Source organism: Oryctolagus cuniculus, chromosome 2, assembly GCF_964237555.1.
Source record: "Oryctolagus cuniculus chromosome 2, mOryCun1.1, whole genome shotgun sequence".
Classification (NCBI taxonomy): Eukaryota; Metazoa; Chordata; class Mammalia; order Lagomorpha; family Leporidae; genus Oryctolagus; species Oryctolagus cuniculus.
This window is the reverse complement of record NC_091433.1, coordinates 169,533,159-169,552,420: the sequence shown is the minus strand read 5'-3', so window position 1 is coordinate 169,552,420 and position 19,262 is coordinate 169,533,159. Positions and strand designations below refer to the sequence as shown.

General features: G+C 41.4%; 1 protein-coding gene across 15 annotated transcripts in view; it reads left to right on the top strand.

Moving 5' to 3' along the window:
• The window catches only part of LTBP1 (latent transforming growth factor beta binding protein 1), a 445,461-nt gene that overhangs the window by 402,662 nt on the left and 23,537 nt on the right, over positions 1–19,262 (top strand). For all 15 annotated transcript variants that reach the window (XM_008254559.4, XM_070069261.1, XM_070069260.1 and 12 more), the window contains 5 exons: positions 9,863–10,039; positions 10,706–10,792; positions 12,641–12,769; positions 13,453–13,593; positions 14,472–14,642. In XM_008254559.4, the coding sequence (XP_008252781.3) occupies positions 9,863–10,039; positions 10,706–10,792; positions 12,641–12,769; positions 13,453–13,593; positions 14,472–14,642 (705 nt within the window). The remainder of the gene's footprint in view (positions 1–9,862; positions 10,040–10,705; positions 10,793–12,640; positions 12,770–13,452; positions 13,594–14,471; positions 14,643–19,262) is intronic.

Sequence of the window (19,262 nt, the reverse complement as noted above, 5' to 3'; positions counted from 1 at the left end):
CAACTGTTGGCAAATGTGGACTGATCTTAGGGAATCTTAAGCAATTCTCTAGCAATATCCTGAGAGATGGTGTTTAGCTATAAACTGCAGCAAGAACCTCCTGTCAGACTCCATCAGAGCCGAGAGTGATCAGTCACCTGAAGAAGGTGACATAAAACTGGAAATCATGAAACAATAGTGCATCTTTCAAATACTTCATGTTAAACCTACAGCGTAAACTTGTGCATGCATTCACCAACCTTTGAGAAGGGCCAAGGACTTTCTTTGAGTACAGGTCGCTCTGGCTATTCTGGGAGGCTTGCCACACATAACGCCCGTCTATGCTGTGTTTTCTATACTGCCTACTTTAAGGGGAGGAAGAAAGCGAAGGCCTTTCTAAAGCACATGATAGCAAAAGCCCTCTTTAGTTTTCCCAGTTTCATACAGTTGTCTCACCCACATTTAATTTGATCATATTCGTTTTACTAAATCAACATTAGTCTTTCTGAAGTTTTAACTTGCTCTATGGACAACTCTTGTATTCACATTCATTTTTATTAGTTTATATACGTCTCAGTAAGTTCTCTAAGCACAATATTAAATGCACTCGCACAGAATGTTTGAGAATAAACATTGCTGAGTTTTGATTGGCATACTGCTCAACTTTCAGGAGCAGAAGTGTGTGGACCCACCCAGGAATAGCTGGCTGGCTGGGAGCCTTCGCCCTGCTGCGGGCATCAGCCAGGATATTTTTCAGAGAGCACGAGAACCCAACAAGTTGGTTAAATGGGAGTCAGTTCAATGAATGTGTACCTTATCCCATTCAAAGAATCTGCTCTTGCAGTGGGCACATTTTATATCAAATTTAAAAGCATTAAAGTAGGATTCTAGTAAATCTCACTGTGTATGGGATATAATAACAGCTGAGAACTCATCCTGTCTGAAAAGTTACTGGGAAAGGAAAGACAGACTTGCAATATGGGCTATAACTTTATTTTCTTTACTCAGCTGTACCATTTTCCCAGGACAATCCACATCCAAACAGTGAGCACGAAGTCTGATGTGGTATCATACTGAGAACAGAACTGGGGCGAGGTGATGGGATTTCAGGTCGGTGTCTAGGGAGCTGTCCAGTAACTAACTTGACCAAGTCAGCAAATACCCATCCCATGAATCAGTGAGTGTTCTCCCCGGAGCTGTCCGAGAGCAGCTGATGCTCCCTGGACGACAGGTGCCCACTGCAGCAGGGCATTACCCCAGAGTCTTTAGGATCTACTATACTGGCATTTGTAATTCTAAAGTATTTCTTGGCTTTTTTTTTAAGGTCTAATCTAATGTTTTTCACTGCCTGGGCCTATGGCATTAATTTACATGACTGTCCATTGCCTAAAACGTCTGAAATGGAAATAACTAAAAAATGTCCATACCAGGCCACTCATCACATTTAAGAGGGTATGGATATGAAATATAGTCTGATGCTTTTATTTCCTTAGGCCTGTGATAATTGCTCAATAAAAACTTTATGTCTTTGGGCACGCTAAAAGAAGCAGTAAATATTTAGTCTTGGCAACTGTAGCCTTCAAACCTTACCCACAAAATGCTGTTTTCATCCTTGATGGGTGTTCAGTGGAGATTGTGGAAGGACCTGAATCTTATTCATAAAACAGAATGTATAATGAAAAGAATGTAGTGGAAAAGAAATGTATTGAATTGATGCAAGTGTTCTCTACTTAGGAGAGAAGATAGAAAGGATAAAAAAAAAAAACATAAAACATAGATTGTTACCTAAAGTGAAAAATTATAACACAAATAATCACTCCAATTTTTCTTCTAATACCCTTGGTAGCTTACTCAGCCATCCTGAGCCAGATCCTATACTTCTACATTTTGAAACCACCTTAAACATTGCCCAGCCCAGCTCTTTATAGGTGAAGAGACTGAGGCCCAGAGAGTCCTAAATGTTAGGGCTAATATCCTCCAGCTACTGTGTGGCAAATTGGTACAGGACCCCAAAGCAGAGGCCTTCATGTACAGGGCTGAGGACCCCAAAACTCCAAGTTCTTCTAAAAATATAACTTCCTTTCACTTTGTCTTGTTAAAATGTACATTCATTCTAGAAAATGCACAAATACAAAAATATGCCAAAATGAAAATGCCTTGCGGTGTTGCCCCCCGGGGATAATGTCCATTACCTGTTGACCTCTAGACCCTGGGAAGGGACATCCGTGCTCCTGCCACCTTGATGGGACCATCTCCTGTTTGATGCTTAGTACGCTGAAATCGGGCCCCTGACTCCTCCTGTGAGTGAGGCTACTTTCTCTTGTGTCATCAGTAAGCTCCTGTGTGCTAAAGCCGCTCGTCTCATTGCCAGCCCCAGCTTCAGGAACGGCTGACAGTGAGCTTTGTCCCGACACCCCCGCCCCCACCTCCTTTTCCCTGCGACTCATTGGAGGCCATTACTCTTCCCTGTATCCTCCTACCTCTTGGACCTGTCTGTCTCATGCCCGGGCTCCTCTTCTGTTGCCTATTCATTAAATAATAATGTTTGACCGAGTTGCATGCTTGGTCCTTTGTTTCACTCTGTATTCTCCCGAGATATGTTAACCACTGCTGAGTCAACTGTTACTTACACGCTATTGCCAGCTAAGTAGATGCCTTCTGCCTCCACCTGTTTCCTGAGTGCCACCCTCCTATTTCCAGCTACACTTGACCTTTCTCCCCGTATGCCTTGTGAGCATCTCTGACAAGTATCCAAAACCGAATTAATTACTGTCCCCTCATGAATTGCCAGATACTGATACTAGAATTCCTGAAGTCACCCTTTAGTTTTTCTCCACGTTCATCCCAGAAGTGCTGCAGGCCATCATAACACGGTGCTGATGCGCCCGCTCAGTTCTCCTTCTCATTACTGCTGCCCCAGGCCAGTCCTTGAGCAGCCGCTACCTGGACCACCGCAGCAGCCTCCTGACTTCTCTCCCCTCAGATCCTGCTCCACACTGCAGCCACAGCTGGTTTTCAGAATGTAGGTCTGGTCCTTCCTTCTTCAGCCTTTCAACTGCTCTTCACTGCCTCCAGCATAAATTCCAAATCCATTAGCAACCAGGCCTCTTGATGTGAGGAGACTTCACAAAGTTCATCAAAAGAAAAAATGGAATTAAAAGACAAGTGCATTTGGTGCAATAAACTTTTGAAAGCTGGGCATACTTTTTTAATGATGTGCATTTTCCGTGAACTTTCTTTAGAATCTTCATGCTTGGATTTCTAAAATTTGGCACCAAAATAAACATCTGTTAATTCCATTTTCCCCTTAGCTTTTCCAGGTTCCTGAATCTATAACAGCTCAAATCTTTTTAGCTTCATCTTCCACACTCCCCACCCTACACTCAAGTCTGAGCCCCTGCTCACTGCTCCACAGAGAGTCATGCTTTCCTAGGGCTGTGGCTCCTAACTCTTCTGCCTGCCTTGCTCTTCCTTATAAAACTTTTACCCTGAAATCTTACCCAAGCATTTTTAAATTTGTTCAACTGTCACCAGGTTGTCAAGCTCTCCCCAAATCCCCGAAGTGGAACTACCAGATTCTGCCTCCCTGCTCGTTCATGTTGGGTTTGTTGCAGTGTGCTAACAGCCTGTCTTCTTCCTCTTCGCATTCCTGTAACCCAGCTCACTGCTTAGCATAGAGGCTGACATATGGTAGATAACTCGGTAACCATTGAATGAAGCCGTCTTTGCACATTCCAGGCTGTGTCCATTCCAGACCCCTAGCTAGAGGATTCCTAGCTAGTTCTGTAGAATAAAAATAACTTGATTTTATCAGAGCGGTCTAGGGTATAGTGAAGTGAGACAATGTCTGTTCATACCTTTGTGTAGGAGATACTTCCTCTGCTTGCTTTGGTTAATTACAAGAGGAGCAAAGGGGAAAAAAGGAGCACTTCCGTGCTGTCAGGGAGCACGTTGTGCAGTGCATCCTTGTCCAACAGCTCAATTCAGACAGCATTCTCTTCTTCCCAGAGAGGTACATTCCAGGTTTGTACATATTTTTTACAGGCAGGAAACCACATATAATATCAGTCAACTGCTATGCTTGGCAGAGTCAGTTTTTTTAAAAAATGTGTTTAGTTAACCTGTAAAATAAATTAACATTGAAAAACTATTTTAAAAAATAATTTGATTGAACAAAAAAGACCTTTGGTAGGGAAAAAAAAAGTGAAACCACAGTATTTAGAATGCAAACATTGTAAAATGACGTAAAACTCCTGAGGTCTCATTGTGTATTTGTGGTGGATCTATACCGTAAACATAGGCAAGGTGGGGGAATTTGCTTATTTGTTTAGAGAATGAACAGTGGGTCGGGTTTCTTCCTACATCCAAAGATCATAGAAGAACTTGTTAATTACCAAATGGGGAATTTTATTTTTATAAAATGTTTTGCTTGCTAGGTGTAGTTCTAAAATATTGTCTGAGTTTTAGATAGATAGATGTCAGTATTTTATGAAATTTCAACCAGTGAAAAGTGGCAGACTCCAATTGCATCTGTAGACTATCCAAGGCTCTGCATACTACAGGATACGCCCACACGGTTATATTAGACATGCATTCTGGATCATCGAGTTTGCTATAAATTAGACTAAATGAGCACTGGTCGTCCATTCCCTTGTTTACATCACCACGTGTTTTGCGTGTCATTTCATATTGGGCCGTGTTCACATGGTCCTCCCATCTCCGCAAGTACTTCCTGTCCTCACTCCTCTCAAGTGTTCTTTTCTCCCGTTTTTCTTGCTTGGCCGTGCCTGATTTTGCATTCAGGGGCCTCTTCTCTCTCCTATTTCTGCTCACTTTTCTTCTCTTCCCACCTCCTCCCCAGCCTGTTCCCATTCCATACTCCCTCCCTTCCTTCTCTTTCAGGAACATCCCGCCCTCCTCACTTGTCACCTGCTGATGCACTGCTGCCCCTCCTCAGCTCACGGTCGGGTTCTGTGCAATGACGCTTGGACCCCTAACTGGTGCCCTTGGTCCGCTCATTTTTATAGACTAGCTCCAGACCATCTCTGCCTTCACCCGGCCTTGCTCTGCCCACGCAGACTTAGTACAGTTTTGCTCCATACACCTCCTCACTCCCTTGCACTTTGTCGAGTTTTTGAAAACTTTTCAAAAGCTTGGCTCAGATAGCACCTCTGATCGCCTTGTCGACCCAGTCGTGTGGCTCAGTCTCTGCGGGCACTGGATGCCGCTAGAGCCTCCGGCCAGCTCATGGCCTCTTGCTGGCCTGACTCTGACCTGAACGACCCCTCTATGAGCAGGACCTGTATGGAGGTGTTACCCTTCAAGGGGTTCTTACTCCTGAGCTGTGCTTTCCCGACTTCATGTTGACTTCTTGGACCTGTCCCACTGTATGAAGCTAGCGCGCATCTCGGGGGCTTCCCTGCAGAGCCAGCCCATTCCTGTTATCTGGGCTTGTTTTCTGAAACTCATCAATGGTCTCCTCCTGAATTGTTTTTGAAAACACAAACAAAACATTCTAATTTTCCAAGTTCTTGAATGAGTAACCTAGGAGAAAAACTAAGCAAATATTTGTGGGGCCATCAGTTTAATTTTTTTGCAACAAAGTAAACTTTATTTCTATTTCCCATAAGCTTTTTTTAAAAGATTTATTTATTTTAAAGTCAGCATTACAGAGAAAAAGAGAGGTCTTCCATCTGCTGGTTCACCCCCCGATTTGGCTGCTGGGCCAGGCCAAAACCAGGAGATTCATCTGGATCTCCCCTCCCATATGAGTAGCGGGGGCCCAAACACTTGGGCCATCCTCTGGTGCTTTTCCAAGGCCATGAGCAAAGAGCTGGATCAGAAGTGGAACAGCAAGGTCTTGAACCAGAGCCCGAATGGGATGCCAGCCTTGCAGGGGGTGGCTTTACCCTGTATACCACAATGCTGCCCCCCATAAGCTCTTAAAAAGATTTTATGTATGTATGTATGTATTTGAAAGGCAGCATTGGGCAGGCCAAAGCCAAGAGCAGGAAACTCCATCCCAGTCTCCCACATGGGTGGCAGGAGTCCGAGTAATTGGACCATCTTTCACTGCTTCCCCAGGCTTATTAACAGGAAACCGGTTCAGAACTGGAGCAGCCAGGACTTGACCAGTATTCTGATATGGGATGCCAACATCGGAAGCAGCAGCTTAACCAGCTTTGCCACAACACTGGCCTCTTTTTCCATAAACTTTTTGAGGTACTGTCTTGAGGCCTGGTAACTGAACCTCGTAACAGCTAAGCCTATCTGCTGTCCTCCCTCCAGTGTCTGAAAGAGAGAAAGAAAAGAAAGGCAAAGCAGAGGCACTCATGCTAGCCGAGAAACTGAGCTGTGAGGAAGAGCTTGGGGGAGGTGATAGACACAGGACACTCGAAACCAGCCTGTCTTCTCTTCTGGAGAGCGGGGATGCTCTGCCGCCTGCCCCACAGACTCAGAGCTGCTCTGGGATCACACAGAAAACATCTGTAAAAGTGCCTTCGAAAACCAAATCTGAAAATGCTGGCAAAGAAGCAGTATGTGTCTTGGAAGTTCGCGGCATAAGGGATGCAGTATGGCTGACCTTACTCCTAACATCCTTAAGGAAAAGAGAGTCTGTTCTTTTTCATGCATGGCATTTTCCATAATCTCTGATTTTTGTCTTTTAAAATTATTAGAAACCCTCGGCCCCTAGCAACAGTGGCCTAAACTCATAAGAGACCCTTCCAGAAAATCGCTGTCTTTCTTCCATCATCCATCTGTCTGTGTCTGCTTTCACCCAGTGAGAAAAAAAAGGCTCAAGAAGGACCATTCTTTCAAGGTTACACAGAAATGGAAGTTGTAGTTTTCCCAGAATGACCTTTAGGGACTAGTTTTCTAAAAAGATTTGCATCTTTGCCCAAACACGGTGAGGGCCTGCCTAACCCTCCATTTCAGCTGTGTAAACATTGTGCTTTCGAATGGCTTAGAAAGAAAATAAGAGCAAACCTTATAACAACCAATGTAAAACCTGAGTAATACAATTACATTATTATTTCCTTTATGGATCTCTGTTTCCTTACAAAGAAAAGGCATACAAAAAGCAAAGATGACTTTATTTTTCAGTTTCCATGACGCAAGTTTAATGAACATTGTAGAAAACAAAACAGGGTTTGGTAGGTACAGGTTGAGCATCCCTAATCTAAAAATCTAAAGCCTGAAGTAATCAAAAAGGCAAAACTTGGACTGACACCACAATGCCACAAGTGGAAAATTCCACATCGGACCTCATGTGATGGATTACAGTCAAAATGGGACGTACTGAAAATACTGTTTGAAATGCAAAGTGAATATGAAACATTGTGTTTAGATGTAGGTCATATTTTCCAAAATAATGAAAACTCCAAGCACTGCTGCTTCTCTGGAGTTTGGATAAGGGCTCCTCAACCTGTGTGTATGTAAAATTGTGGTTTTTGACACATGCCTTCACTTAGAAGTCTGTGGTTTCTGATTACCTGTGAACATAGCAGTCTTCATTGAGGACTACTCTGTAGCATTCTATCTTGTAATAAATGCCATGATATACTTGTAACTTTGTAGTGAAGAAAAAATTAGTGAACTAGTGAACCCTCTTTTAGCATAAGGTAAACCTCATTTGCTTCCTTGATTTATATTTCTAAATGCATTCAATAATAGTTATATTTTCAGGCCAGCTGAATAAAAAAATTGAGCAGGATTAATACTACTAGGCTGACAATTTAGGAACAATGTTGTAGGATGTTTATAGAATTTTCTGTAAGGAGCATGATTGATTTAGTAATTTAAAATCTGTATTTTTAGTTTTCCCAAATAATCTTATTTTAATATCTTGGAGCACCTGGCAAAGGTCTCTTCCACTACAGTAGGCAAAGCAGGAATCCATTTTTTGTGTACTTGAATTGCACTGGGCTAGAGGAAGTGGATGGGTGGCAGGTATGCCCCAATTTCATGCGTTAGGAAATCATTCAAAATCACTTCATAAACTGCTGCACAGAAATCAGCATTTCCGTTTTTTCCTGGATACTTGTCCTATATTTGAATTTGTCATGAGCTATTATCATTGACTTAGAGTCCAAGTTGAAATCTGTCAAAGACAAAATAATCTGAGATTTGACCAGAATCAAGTATGTGAGGGATCTTTGGTATTTTCACTGATACTCTGTTCCAAGGGATTTGTGTGTGCATGTGTGTAATACACAGCATATACACACATGGTATATACATACATAATACACTGTATGTGCACACACAGATTCGTTTTCTGCTTTATTTTTTAATATCACCAAGAGGAAAGAAAGGGCAATAGCTCTTCTGATAGAATTTGTGAATGTATTTTTAAAACAACCTTAAAATTTCACATACTATTCAAGTTTCCATAGTCAGCTAAACCTTGCCAAAATCAATATATAAGAAGCTATTATAAAAATAACTCAGTCAATATTCCTAGTTATATACTAACTTCAAAGGAAGGCTATCAGGTGTTGACATTGAAGTCTTACCCTCAGCAGCAAATGGTTTCCCTTTGTCCCCATGGTTTCTTTGGGTATAAAAATCCAGAAACCATAGAGCTCTAAGTAAAATATTTCATTAGGATTAATCAAGTAATTGTGATGGCAGTAGTGAGCTTTTATTTGATAGAGCATAAAACAAAAAGCTGTTAATAAATGTAACTGGATTGCTGCAGTCATCTAAACTCAGCAGCATGTGGTAGGGAGGAGATTAAGCCACTTTCCACAAGTAGTCACAAAAATATACATTTCTTTAAAGGCATGCACTTACTTAAGGACTTCAAACCTGACAGAATTCAGTTTTTCCATTATCTCAAAGTAGGTGGATTCTGTTCTCATCATTTGTATTCTTTCTCACCACCCGTGTTTTCTCACAGAGGGGCAAAATGGGTGTGTTAGAATACATTTTCCTGGGGCTGGTGTTGTCTACCATGTTAAGCTACTGCTTGTGGTGCCAGCATCCCATATGGGTGCCGGTTCGAGTCCCAGCTGCTCCACTTTTAATCCAGCTCCCTGCTAATGTGCCTGGGAAAGCAGTGGATGATGGACCATGTACTTGAGCCCCTTCACCCACATGATAGACCTGGAAGAAGCTCCTGGCTTCTGACTCCAGCCCAGCCCTGACCTGGCAGTTGTGGCCATCTGGGGAGAGAACCAGTGGATGAAGGCTGTCTCTCTGTGTCTCTAACTCTTTCAAAGAAATCTTTAAAAAAATATATTTTTTCCTCTGTACATCCTTATACTGGGACTAGACCCCCAATTGGAAATTCTACCCCGAGGCTTAGCTGGCTCTTATTTTTTCATTCAAAGTCCTATTTTCAATCATTTAAGTAGTTAGATTTTCAGTGATGAAAGGTTATTTTATGGGTTCCAGATTACTGCAGTATTTTCCTGGTTATCTTCTTATGTTATTTACTGTAAGAATTAGCCACTATAGTTGACTCAAATAACCATCTAAGAGTTAGACCTAGATCTCTCTGGTCAAGTGTTGGGGAAAAATTTCATGGATTTAAATAGGTGTTATAACTCAGTAAAGAATAGCCTGTGTTTGGCAAGAAAGCATATATGGAAACTCTACTCACAGCCAAATTTAAAAGAATAAAATGATTGGTTAACGTAAAAGGAAATGATTTTGACAGATTTACACTCTTGGGATGTGTTACAAATCTACCAAAACTCGGGATTCAAGTGCATTTTTATCCTGAAATGGAAGAATCCAACCCTGAAATTGGAAAGTAGTTTTGTGGCCAGGAAGCTCTGTGGGCACATCCAGTCCTCTTTTTCCCCAGTTCAGTTGTATTACAGATATGCATGATGTATCCTATCAGTACTCACTTTGCTTTCTCCGCTGTGTTTAGATTTACATGTAGACCAACCCAGAGAAGAGAAGAAAGAATGCTACTATAATCTCAATGACGCCAGTCTCTGTGATAACGTGCTGGCCCCCAATGTCACCAAAGAAGAATGCTGCTGTACCTCAGGCGCTGGGTGGGGCGATAACTGTGAGATCTTTCCCTGTCCGGTCCTGGGGACAGGTGAGAATGGGCGAGGGGACGTATCGCACTTGGGTTTGGTCATGTGGTGTACCCACGGGCCTTGAAATGTTCTCGTCTGGGTATTACATTAAGCCCTTGAGATGATGGCCTAGTTACTGCCATAGTTGACTTGAGGAGAGGTTACCTTATTATGAATTTCATAACTCACATGCCACCTCAAAATGAAGCCTGTCCATCACAAGGTGTAATACTGCAGTCAGGTTCCATATGCTTTTTTGGCAGAAAAAATAATTCAGGTGTATTCTGTTTTCATTAAAATCTATCTTGTGTGCTAACAATGGCCCAGGATTATCTGTATGTGGCACAGTTTATCTGTATATGCTAAGATTTTACTTACTATGTTCTTATTCAACCCTTAAAAATCCAGACCTCACAGTAGGAGAGAAATAACATCAAGTAAAACATGAGTAAATAAAATATAGGTGAATTAGGAGGGTTTTAAAATTTTTAAAGTCTGTGTCAGAAGTCACTAGATTTATTTATGTAAATTTTGGAAATTGTGTTAGATTTATTTGTCTAATTTCCTTAAAGTTATTGGGTCTAAAAAAAAACTGGATTTAAAACATGCCTTTATGAAAGATGCTAATTCTTTTTCTTCTTTTTTCAATTTGTTTTGTTTCCCAATTTTGTTTTTCCTAAAATCAGCTGAGTATACAGAAATGTGTCCTAGAGGGAAAGGCTTTGTCCCCGCTGGAGAATCCTCTTACGACCTTGGAGGTGACAACTATAAAGGTCAGAATCGAGCAGAAAAAAGTTTGCAACATGTGTGTGTGTCTGACATTTGAATGAAAGCATGGCTGCATTACACAGAACCAAGCGTTCTTTTGAGCCATGGACACTGAGTCCAAAGCTCTTCGTTCTACCAGTTGGGATAAGGTTCCTGTGGACTCCGGGTAGAGCTTGGCTTGGGATGCAGAAGTGTGAAGGCTGTGTGAGGCTGAGAGTTTCCATATCTTCTTCTCAAGGATTAGAATGAGGATTAAGTGAGGTAATAGGTGTAAAGGTTCTTAACAGCAAAATTCTGTACTTAGTAGATATTAAGCAAATTTATTTTTTATTTTAGAGGTATATTAGAAATCACAAGTTATGAGCATAAAATTTGACCGTCATGTTTGCCTTTGTGATCATCAGCAAAACTGGTGTCTTGGGTTTTTGAGAATGGATACCATTGCTAGAACCTTTTCCTAATGGCCACACATTCATAATGAGGAATGGAAAAAGAAACAAAAAAGCAGATGTGTTTAATATACTTAATGCTGCTTTATAATTCTAATATATATAGATATATAAACACACACACACACATATATATATATAGTTTCTTGATTTTGGTGAATATTCACATATATAAATATTTCCTAACTACTCACTTTTGATATTTCCATAATAGGGATATTATAGCCTTTTATATACGAAGTAAATGTGTTAATTTATAGTTTCACATTGGAAGCTGCTAAATGGAAAGCAGACTATAAAAATATTGGCCATCCATTTCTTGAAAACTAGTGATTGAATAGTATCCAGGAGTTTAGTAGCTGGATAAGAAATTGCATTTGTGTTTTGAAAATACATCTATGATTTAGTTCAATTAAATGACAGGATGACCTGTTTGATGTATGTTGAATGGTTTTTGAGTTCACAAGTGTCATGCACTATATTTTTGCAGGGATGTAGTCAAGTCTCACCTCATATTATGGAAGAGAGCCCCAATTTCAACATAAGTCACCCTTTCTTTCATATAAAAATAAATTCCTCCTCACCCTGTCTTAATAGTGCTATAAATGGATGGAAGAAGATTGGCTTCCAATCCAGACAACCATATGTTCTAGGTTTGGCTTTGCTATTTTCCATCTGTTTAACCTTGAGCAAGTCATCTCTGGAGTCTTCAATTCTAAAACGGAGACTAGATGACATTGGTTCTAAAATGATAGATGTTATTGTTATTATCATTCATAATAAAAAAGTCATGAATAATACTTGAGCATCTGCTTGTGCTATAGCATATAATGAGTCCTATACGTGGATGTTCTCATTTAATCCTTTCAATCTTACTGGATTGGTGTTCCTATCATCCCCAAGTAAACTGTGATAACAAAAATGTTAATTTTGTGGGAGAGTGAGTCTGCCAACCCCCTTAGCAACTTGTGCTTCAACTGCCTTATGTTCATCACCAAGAAAGAAACCTTTCATCAGATTCTACCAAACTCTTCTTGGGAACTGTCTCTGTCTTAATAAGTGAATGGGCTAGAACTTCAAGTCAGTATTCCTCAGAAAATGTTGTTGATGCCACTGTGGAATCCATAGACTATTTCATCAAATATGAGGCAGCATCTCAGATAATGTTTGACCACTGGGCCTTATTTATTTATTTTTTTGACCATTGCTCCTTAAATATCACACACAAACTGCATCTGATTATGTTTCTGTATCACTTAGTCCTCGCTGTAAGAATTTCATACTGCTGTATCTTTAAGATTCTTTGGAGCAATAATATCTCACTCGAACTCCAGGGTTGCTTAGGCGCTTCTTTTAGCTGAAAGAGGAAAGCTAGCTTCTCCTTCTTCATATTTTTCCCCACAGATGCAGATGAATGCCTACTTTTTGGACAAGAAATCTGCAAAAATGGTTTCTGTTTGAACACTCAGCCTGGCTATGAGTGCTACTGTAAGCAAGGGACCTACTATGATCCCGTCAAACTGCAGTGCTTCGGTAAGTTTTAGGATAGAATATGGCGTGCTGTGAAAATATACAGATGGAAAAAATAAGTAACGCCGTGTCGTAAAAACAATATCTTTGCCTCTAAATCATGTGTTGAGAAGATGTGTGAATATTTTATGGAGCTCTTTCATGAGCAAGATCTAAGAAATAAAAAACTTCCATCCTGCTATTTGAACGGATTTCAAAGAGTTAATATTCAATGTGGAATTATAATTCAGGTCAGTGCTATAACTGAAGTGTTCTTTTGGTCTGTGGAACCTCCTGTTTCATCACTCATACCTTGCAAGTGAAAGGCATTTTTAAATACTGACACAGACTCCAGTGCTTAAGCAGAAAACCATATACACCAGGCAGAAAACCATAGCAAAAGGAAATAATTTTTAAAGTATCATAAAGGGGCATTTTATCTTAAATTTCTAAGTATATCCTGTTCATAGAGGTTTTCTTTCCATATTTAACGTCGTCGTCAGCAGCAGCAATTTTGTTTTTCCAATCAGTACAACTTAGTATTTTTATGGTCAGAGCTGTTCTCTTTTGGATGATGATGTGTAGTTAATTAAAATGTGGCAGCTTCTGGAATCTGGACTAAATTTAGCAATGTGTTAAGTTTGGTAAGTGAGTGAGGTACAACTGATTGTGGAGTTTCTTTAGTAACATTTGCTTTTTCTCTGAAGATATGGATGAATGTCAAGACCCCAGTAGTTGTATTGATGGCCAGTGTATTAATACAGAAGGCTCCTATAATTGCTTCTGTACCCACCCATTGGTCCTGGATGCTTCAGGAAAAAGATGCATACGGCCAACTGAATCAAATGGTATGTGTGGATATGTCACATTTGACTGAAAACTGAGCTACTGGGAAAAAAAATTCCATAGGTATTTTGAAATAATTGAACAACTAAGAGAAATAAAGATGCCTATTACCAGTCTGTAAGAAATTTAATATCTTGAGCATAGTAGGAGGCGCCAGGGTATAGAGTGGCTGAGCAGATAACAGAGATGTTCTGTGCTTGAGTTCTAACCTCCAAAGGCAGCTGAGGAAGATTTAAGTTTGGGGAGAATCGGGGGTACCTGACCAGAGTAGGGGCCACACATGAGGCTGGGTGGAACTGAAGGTAAAAGTCAACAAGGTGGTGGAGAGCCCTGAAGTCCCTGGGCAGGAATTCTCATTCATCCTCCCTGTGGGGCACGGTGCCCCCGACCCTTGGCATAATCAGTCATCACATCCAAGAGACGGCGTTGGATGAAGTCAACTGAAAAGGGAGAAAAGGTTGGAAGTGAAGACTGTAGTGAGTGGAATATCACTCGCCCAGGATTTTGGCAGATGGGGTGGGTGAGAAGGCACGAATCCAAAAATTGACAAAGAAAGAAATGGCAGGAGGTAAGAGAGTGAACATGAAAGGACTTGGGAAGGACAGACGAGAGGGGGGCGTGTTACGTAACTCTGGGACGCCACAGAGGGAGGGGTTTCATTGGAAGGTGATGGGCAGGTTGGATTTCAGCCGATGGAATGGCACTCAGCTGGAGATGACAGAGCCTTGAGCCACAGAAAGACCAGGCTGGATTCAGACTTTGACTTGGAATTCACTGCTAGAAGTAAGGACGGAAACTTTGAGACTAGCTGGCTTCCCTGCCAGCGTTGATGGGATGGGAATAACAGTGAATTGTCATGGAATGGTGTCTTCCCTTTCAGAACAAATCGAAGAAACCGATGTGTACCAGGACCTGTGCTGGGAACATCTGAGTGAGGAGTACGTGTGCAGCCGGCCTCTCGTGGGCAAGCAGACGACGTACACGGAGTGCTGCTGCTTGTATGGAGAGGCCTGGGGCATGCAGTGTGCCCTCTGCCCCATGAAGGACTCAGGTAAGCCTGTGTCCGGGGTCCTGGAAGGGCGGGAGGCCTTGAGGAGCAGGTTCTTCACCCTTCCTGTGGAGCCTGGTGTTTCTCTTCGGGCCTTTACTCTACCTTTTTTTTATCCTGTGTGTGGGGGGGGAAGCTCAGGATTGTACAAACATCTGGCTCCTGGTTTACCTCCAAACCAGTTCCTGTCATTAATTTTTGAAATTCTCCTTCCATTTCTCCCAAAGATGATAAAAAACCCAAGGAAATATTTAACGTAGCAATCCAAAGCATAGGGCTTTAGAATTTATATTTCCTGATTCTTTATTTTTCCTATAATCCTTCTCATTCCTAACAGTTTTGAGCAAAAGGTATTAGAGATTGTCAGAGAAGTAGAGACTGCTGAAGGTAAAAGACCAAATTTTTATGCCAGTTTCCATTATCATATTATAAGGGAGAGGTTAGGAAAGAAGGGATGGGACCAGGAAGTGGGAAAGTATTTGAACCAGTTCTTTCAAATTTCAGTCAAATGCAAACAGTGAGACAGGCCAAGCCCCTAGTTTTATCCCCTGGTCTTGGTGCTGGAGGGGATGCTGACTCCATTCTTCCTGGCTGGGCTGTTCGGTGACTGTTGAATTCTGCAGTGGCTGCTCAAGACCCTCCTCATTCAAAGGGAGCACTTGATAGGATTTGCTATGTAAAATGTACTTATCTTCATTCATAAACAAGAGTTGCCATGGGAACCCAAATCCCATTAAGCTGGGTAGTAAAAATGTCATCTTAAGTGTTAAAGTGATCATATAAAAAGCATCAAGTGTCTGGTAAGAGTAATAGAATTATGAAGGAGAGAATGTTCCAACATGGGAAGCAGTCCACACAGCAGACTCATTGAATGACAATTGCCCTAAACATCACTGTGGCCTCAGAATCAGCCCTTAAGGCATTCAGATCTGGCTAAAAAGCCCATGAGAGCATTTCAGGCATGGAAAGCCAAGACACTGTGGCAAAAAAAAAAAAAAAAAAAAAAAATTCTGCATGGAGGATCTCTGTGAGTGAGACCCCAGTGGAAAGAAGTGGCCATCAAAGAAGGGTGTACTTTTCTCTGAAGGGAGGAAAGAACTTCCACTTTGCTTATGACCTTGTCTAAATACTGACGGAGTTTGTGGATTCAAAAGGCTTCCATAGCCTAGGCAGCTGATGTCAAAAGCCCCAGGCGGTCACTGATGCCATACGTAAGAGTGTTAATTGTTAAATTAACAACAGGAGTCACTGTGCACTTACTCCCCATACATGACCTCTGTCCTCAATGAGTTATTTCATGAGAGTTAAATGTAATACTTGTTCTCAGTTTTGTGTGTGTGTGTGAAAATTGTTGAAATCTTAGTATAGAGCTGGTCTTCTGTGTACAAAGTTAATTGAAAATTAATCTTAAAGGAGAATGGGGGCTGGGAAGGGAAGAGGGAGGAGGGGTGAGAGTATAGGTAAGAGAGTGGCTAAGGTGGGAAGAATAACTATATTCCTAAAGTTGTATATATGAAATTTGTATTCCTTAAATAAAAGTTTTTTTGAGGGGAAAAAATGTACTTGTAAAAGCCAGAAAAATCATGAGTGATTCTAAAATGAACTGGATCATCAGTACATTCTCAGAATAGTGAATCAGGGGAGAATGACTTTAGAAAAGAAGTGCATTAATTTTTAGTTCATTGGACTAGGATACGTCTTTCAGGCTATTTAATTAGCTTTCCAGCTTGGAGATAACTGAAAACCAATGTTGCGTGAAAAGAAAAACACTGTGAAATACCACAAAAAGAAAATGCGTAACAAAGGACAAAGCAAATACAGAAAGCATGAGATGGCCATGATAGTAGCTTAGAACTGGAGATGGATGGGTTCTGGAGCCAAGACCAGCTGAGGCTGGAATCCAGCAGAGCCCCGTCAGCGGCCTCAGCAGGGGCAGGTGGCCTGACCCGGTACAGCTCGTGGGTGAAAGGGAGGCATGGACTGCTCTCTGATGGGAGGGCTGGGAGGATGGCTGTAGGGTTGGCATTACTGTAGCCTGGCAGGAGATGCCGCAGGCAACAGTGGCAGAAGAGAGTTTAAAGGGTGAGGCGTCAGTCACCTCTCAATGCTCTGGCACCACAATCTTTCCTTATACAGTTTGTAAATTAATGCTTTCAAAAAATAGAAGCACGCTGCCAGAAGTTGGTCAAAAGTAGAATTTAAAGATAAGTTCATTTTGGTGACAAAAAAATATTAAAATTCATACACACGAAATTTATACACACAAACTTACAAAAGTTCATGAAAAAAATGTGTATTACCTTGCATGGTTTTCACAGTGTATTTGCTTCAAAACAAGCTGATATTTTCATTGTATTTTTGTCCGAACATTTTGAAGTCCCCTCATCTGGTCCCTCTGAAGAATTAAAATCCTCAGAACATGTGTCTTCCTCTACCTGCCCCAGCACAACTGATCTGTGCTTCTGTTTTTTACCCCTTTTTTCTACTCATTAATTGTATATTTATTTGAATCACTGCCATATATTTATAGCAATCATATTTAAAACTGAGGTCCTTGCCACCAGTCTAAGGCACACCTAGGTTTTTTTTTTTTTTTTTGCTTTATACTTCTGCATCCCTCAAATTGAGGTCATCTAAGAATTGATAGCACTTAGCAATGGCCACCAGCCAAGTTCTCACATTTTTACATCTTACACTAGGATGCGGTTTTCCAGCTGTGGTGTCTTAGAATTGATGCAAGGTGGTGACTTTGAAGTGGCTTCAGAGAATCTGTTTTGCCGAGGTTGCTTGGTTTAGGTAGCGAGCTCTGGTATGGTTGCTCCTTCTTCAACCTTGATTTTCCTGCTGTAAACAATGCTGCAGTGAACATCCATGTATGTCTCTACAGGAGCACATCACTAAGAGTCCTCCAGATAAAAAGACTGGGTTAAGAAGAATATATGCTTTTAAAATTTGCTTCCCCCAAATATTGGAAATGTGTGCATTCCAGATGCTTCTTCCCTCATCCCCCTGTACCACCGGATAGGCTTAGTTTTTAAAAATTGTATCAGGTGGGAAAGAAGTTTACTATATGTGCAACTCCTTTACTTGTGGGAAATTTGAGCATCTTTTCTGTGTCTGTTGGTGATTTTTATTTCTTTGTCAGTGAAGTATCATGTCCCTTGTCCGTTTGTTGGTTGGACTCTTCTTCATCCACAAGTGCTTTGTGCATGTTCTCCTACAACCCTGACACATGGGCTTCAGAATGCATGGATTTGTGGAAACCTCTATATGATAGGATCCACATTCATTTACATTTTTATTTGGTCTCTAACCAGATCCCATTTTGATTAAACACTCACTGCCTGTGAATCTGAAATCCAGTGGCTTTGAAAATCAAATTTGATTGATTTTAGGTTTTTAAAATGACATTCAAGTATTTTCCTGAATTCCATTTTAAATATGAAATGTCATCTCATAATGGGGATTTTAGAATATTGCATCAGTGGGTTCCCACTGAGGTCTACTGATTATATTATGTAGGAAAAAAATGCTATCACATGCCAAATTAAAAAAAAAAAAAGGTTAATGTCATTGTTAAACTATTTCTAGTTTATATATGTACATATGATAATTATGAGAAGTTCTCCAACATGAATCTCCAATGTGTTGGGTCAGCCAAATCCTCAAAATCAGTGATTTTGAATCATTTATCATTTTCATCTCCTGTGTATAAATTCATTAACATCACAGGTGCTGGAGAGATTGGCTGCAGAGAATCACTACTTGGGCTCTTCAGCTATCTGTGAAGGACCCAGGGTTCCAGGGACACCTGGGAGAAGCCACTGTTTTTCTTTTTTAAAAATTTATTTTTTTAGAGGCAGAGTTACAGACAGAAAGAGGGAGAGACGGAGAGCTCTTCCATCTGCTGGTTCACTCCCCAAATGGGCTGCAATAGCCAGAGCTGGGCCAGGCTGAAGTGAGGAGCCAGGAGGTTCTTCCAGGTCTCCCATATGAGTGCAGGGGCCCAAACACTTAGGCCACCTTCTACTGCTTTCCCAGGCCATTAGCAGGGAGCTGGATCGGAAGTGGAACAGCTGGGTCTTGCACCAGTGCCCATATGGAATGCCAGCATTGAGGACAGAGGCTTAACCTGCTGTGCCACTGTGCCCGCCTCCATGCCGCTGTTCTTTGGCTGAGCATGCCTAAAGTTCCATTTTTCTGTGCTCTTCCAGAACACCCTGGACATCAGTTGCATAGGACTTCCTCTCCTACCCTGCCAAATGCACCCAGCCTGCCCAGCAGCAGAGTGTCCTATATGTTATTGCAATTCTGATCTATCTGGAGTGAGCATCAGAGGGTACAGAGAATGAAAGGGCGCGATCTCACAAGATGCCTAACACGGGTCTGGGCCACCTGTACTTCTGCCTCACCGGCAGTGCATCTGGGTCTCCTCACCAACCTCGGGGGTTTGATGATTTTCTGGGATGGCTCACCGGAAATCAGGGAAATGCTTTGCGTACATTTAACAGTTTACTGTAAAGGAAATTACCAAGGATACAGATGAACAGCCCAGTGAAGAGTGACACAGAGCAAGATCCAAAAAGTCCCAGGCATACAGCATGGAGATAGTTGCTGAGAGTG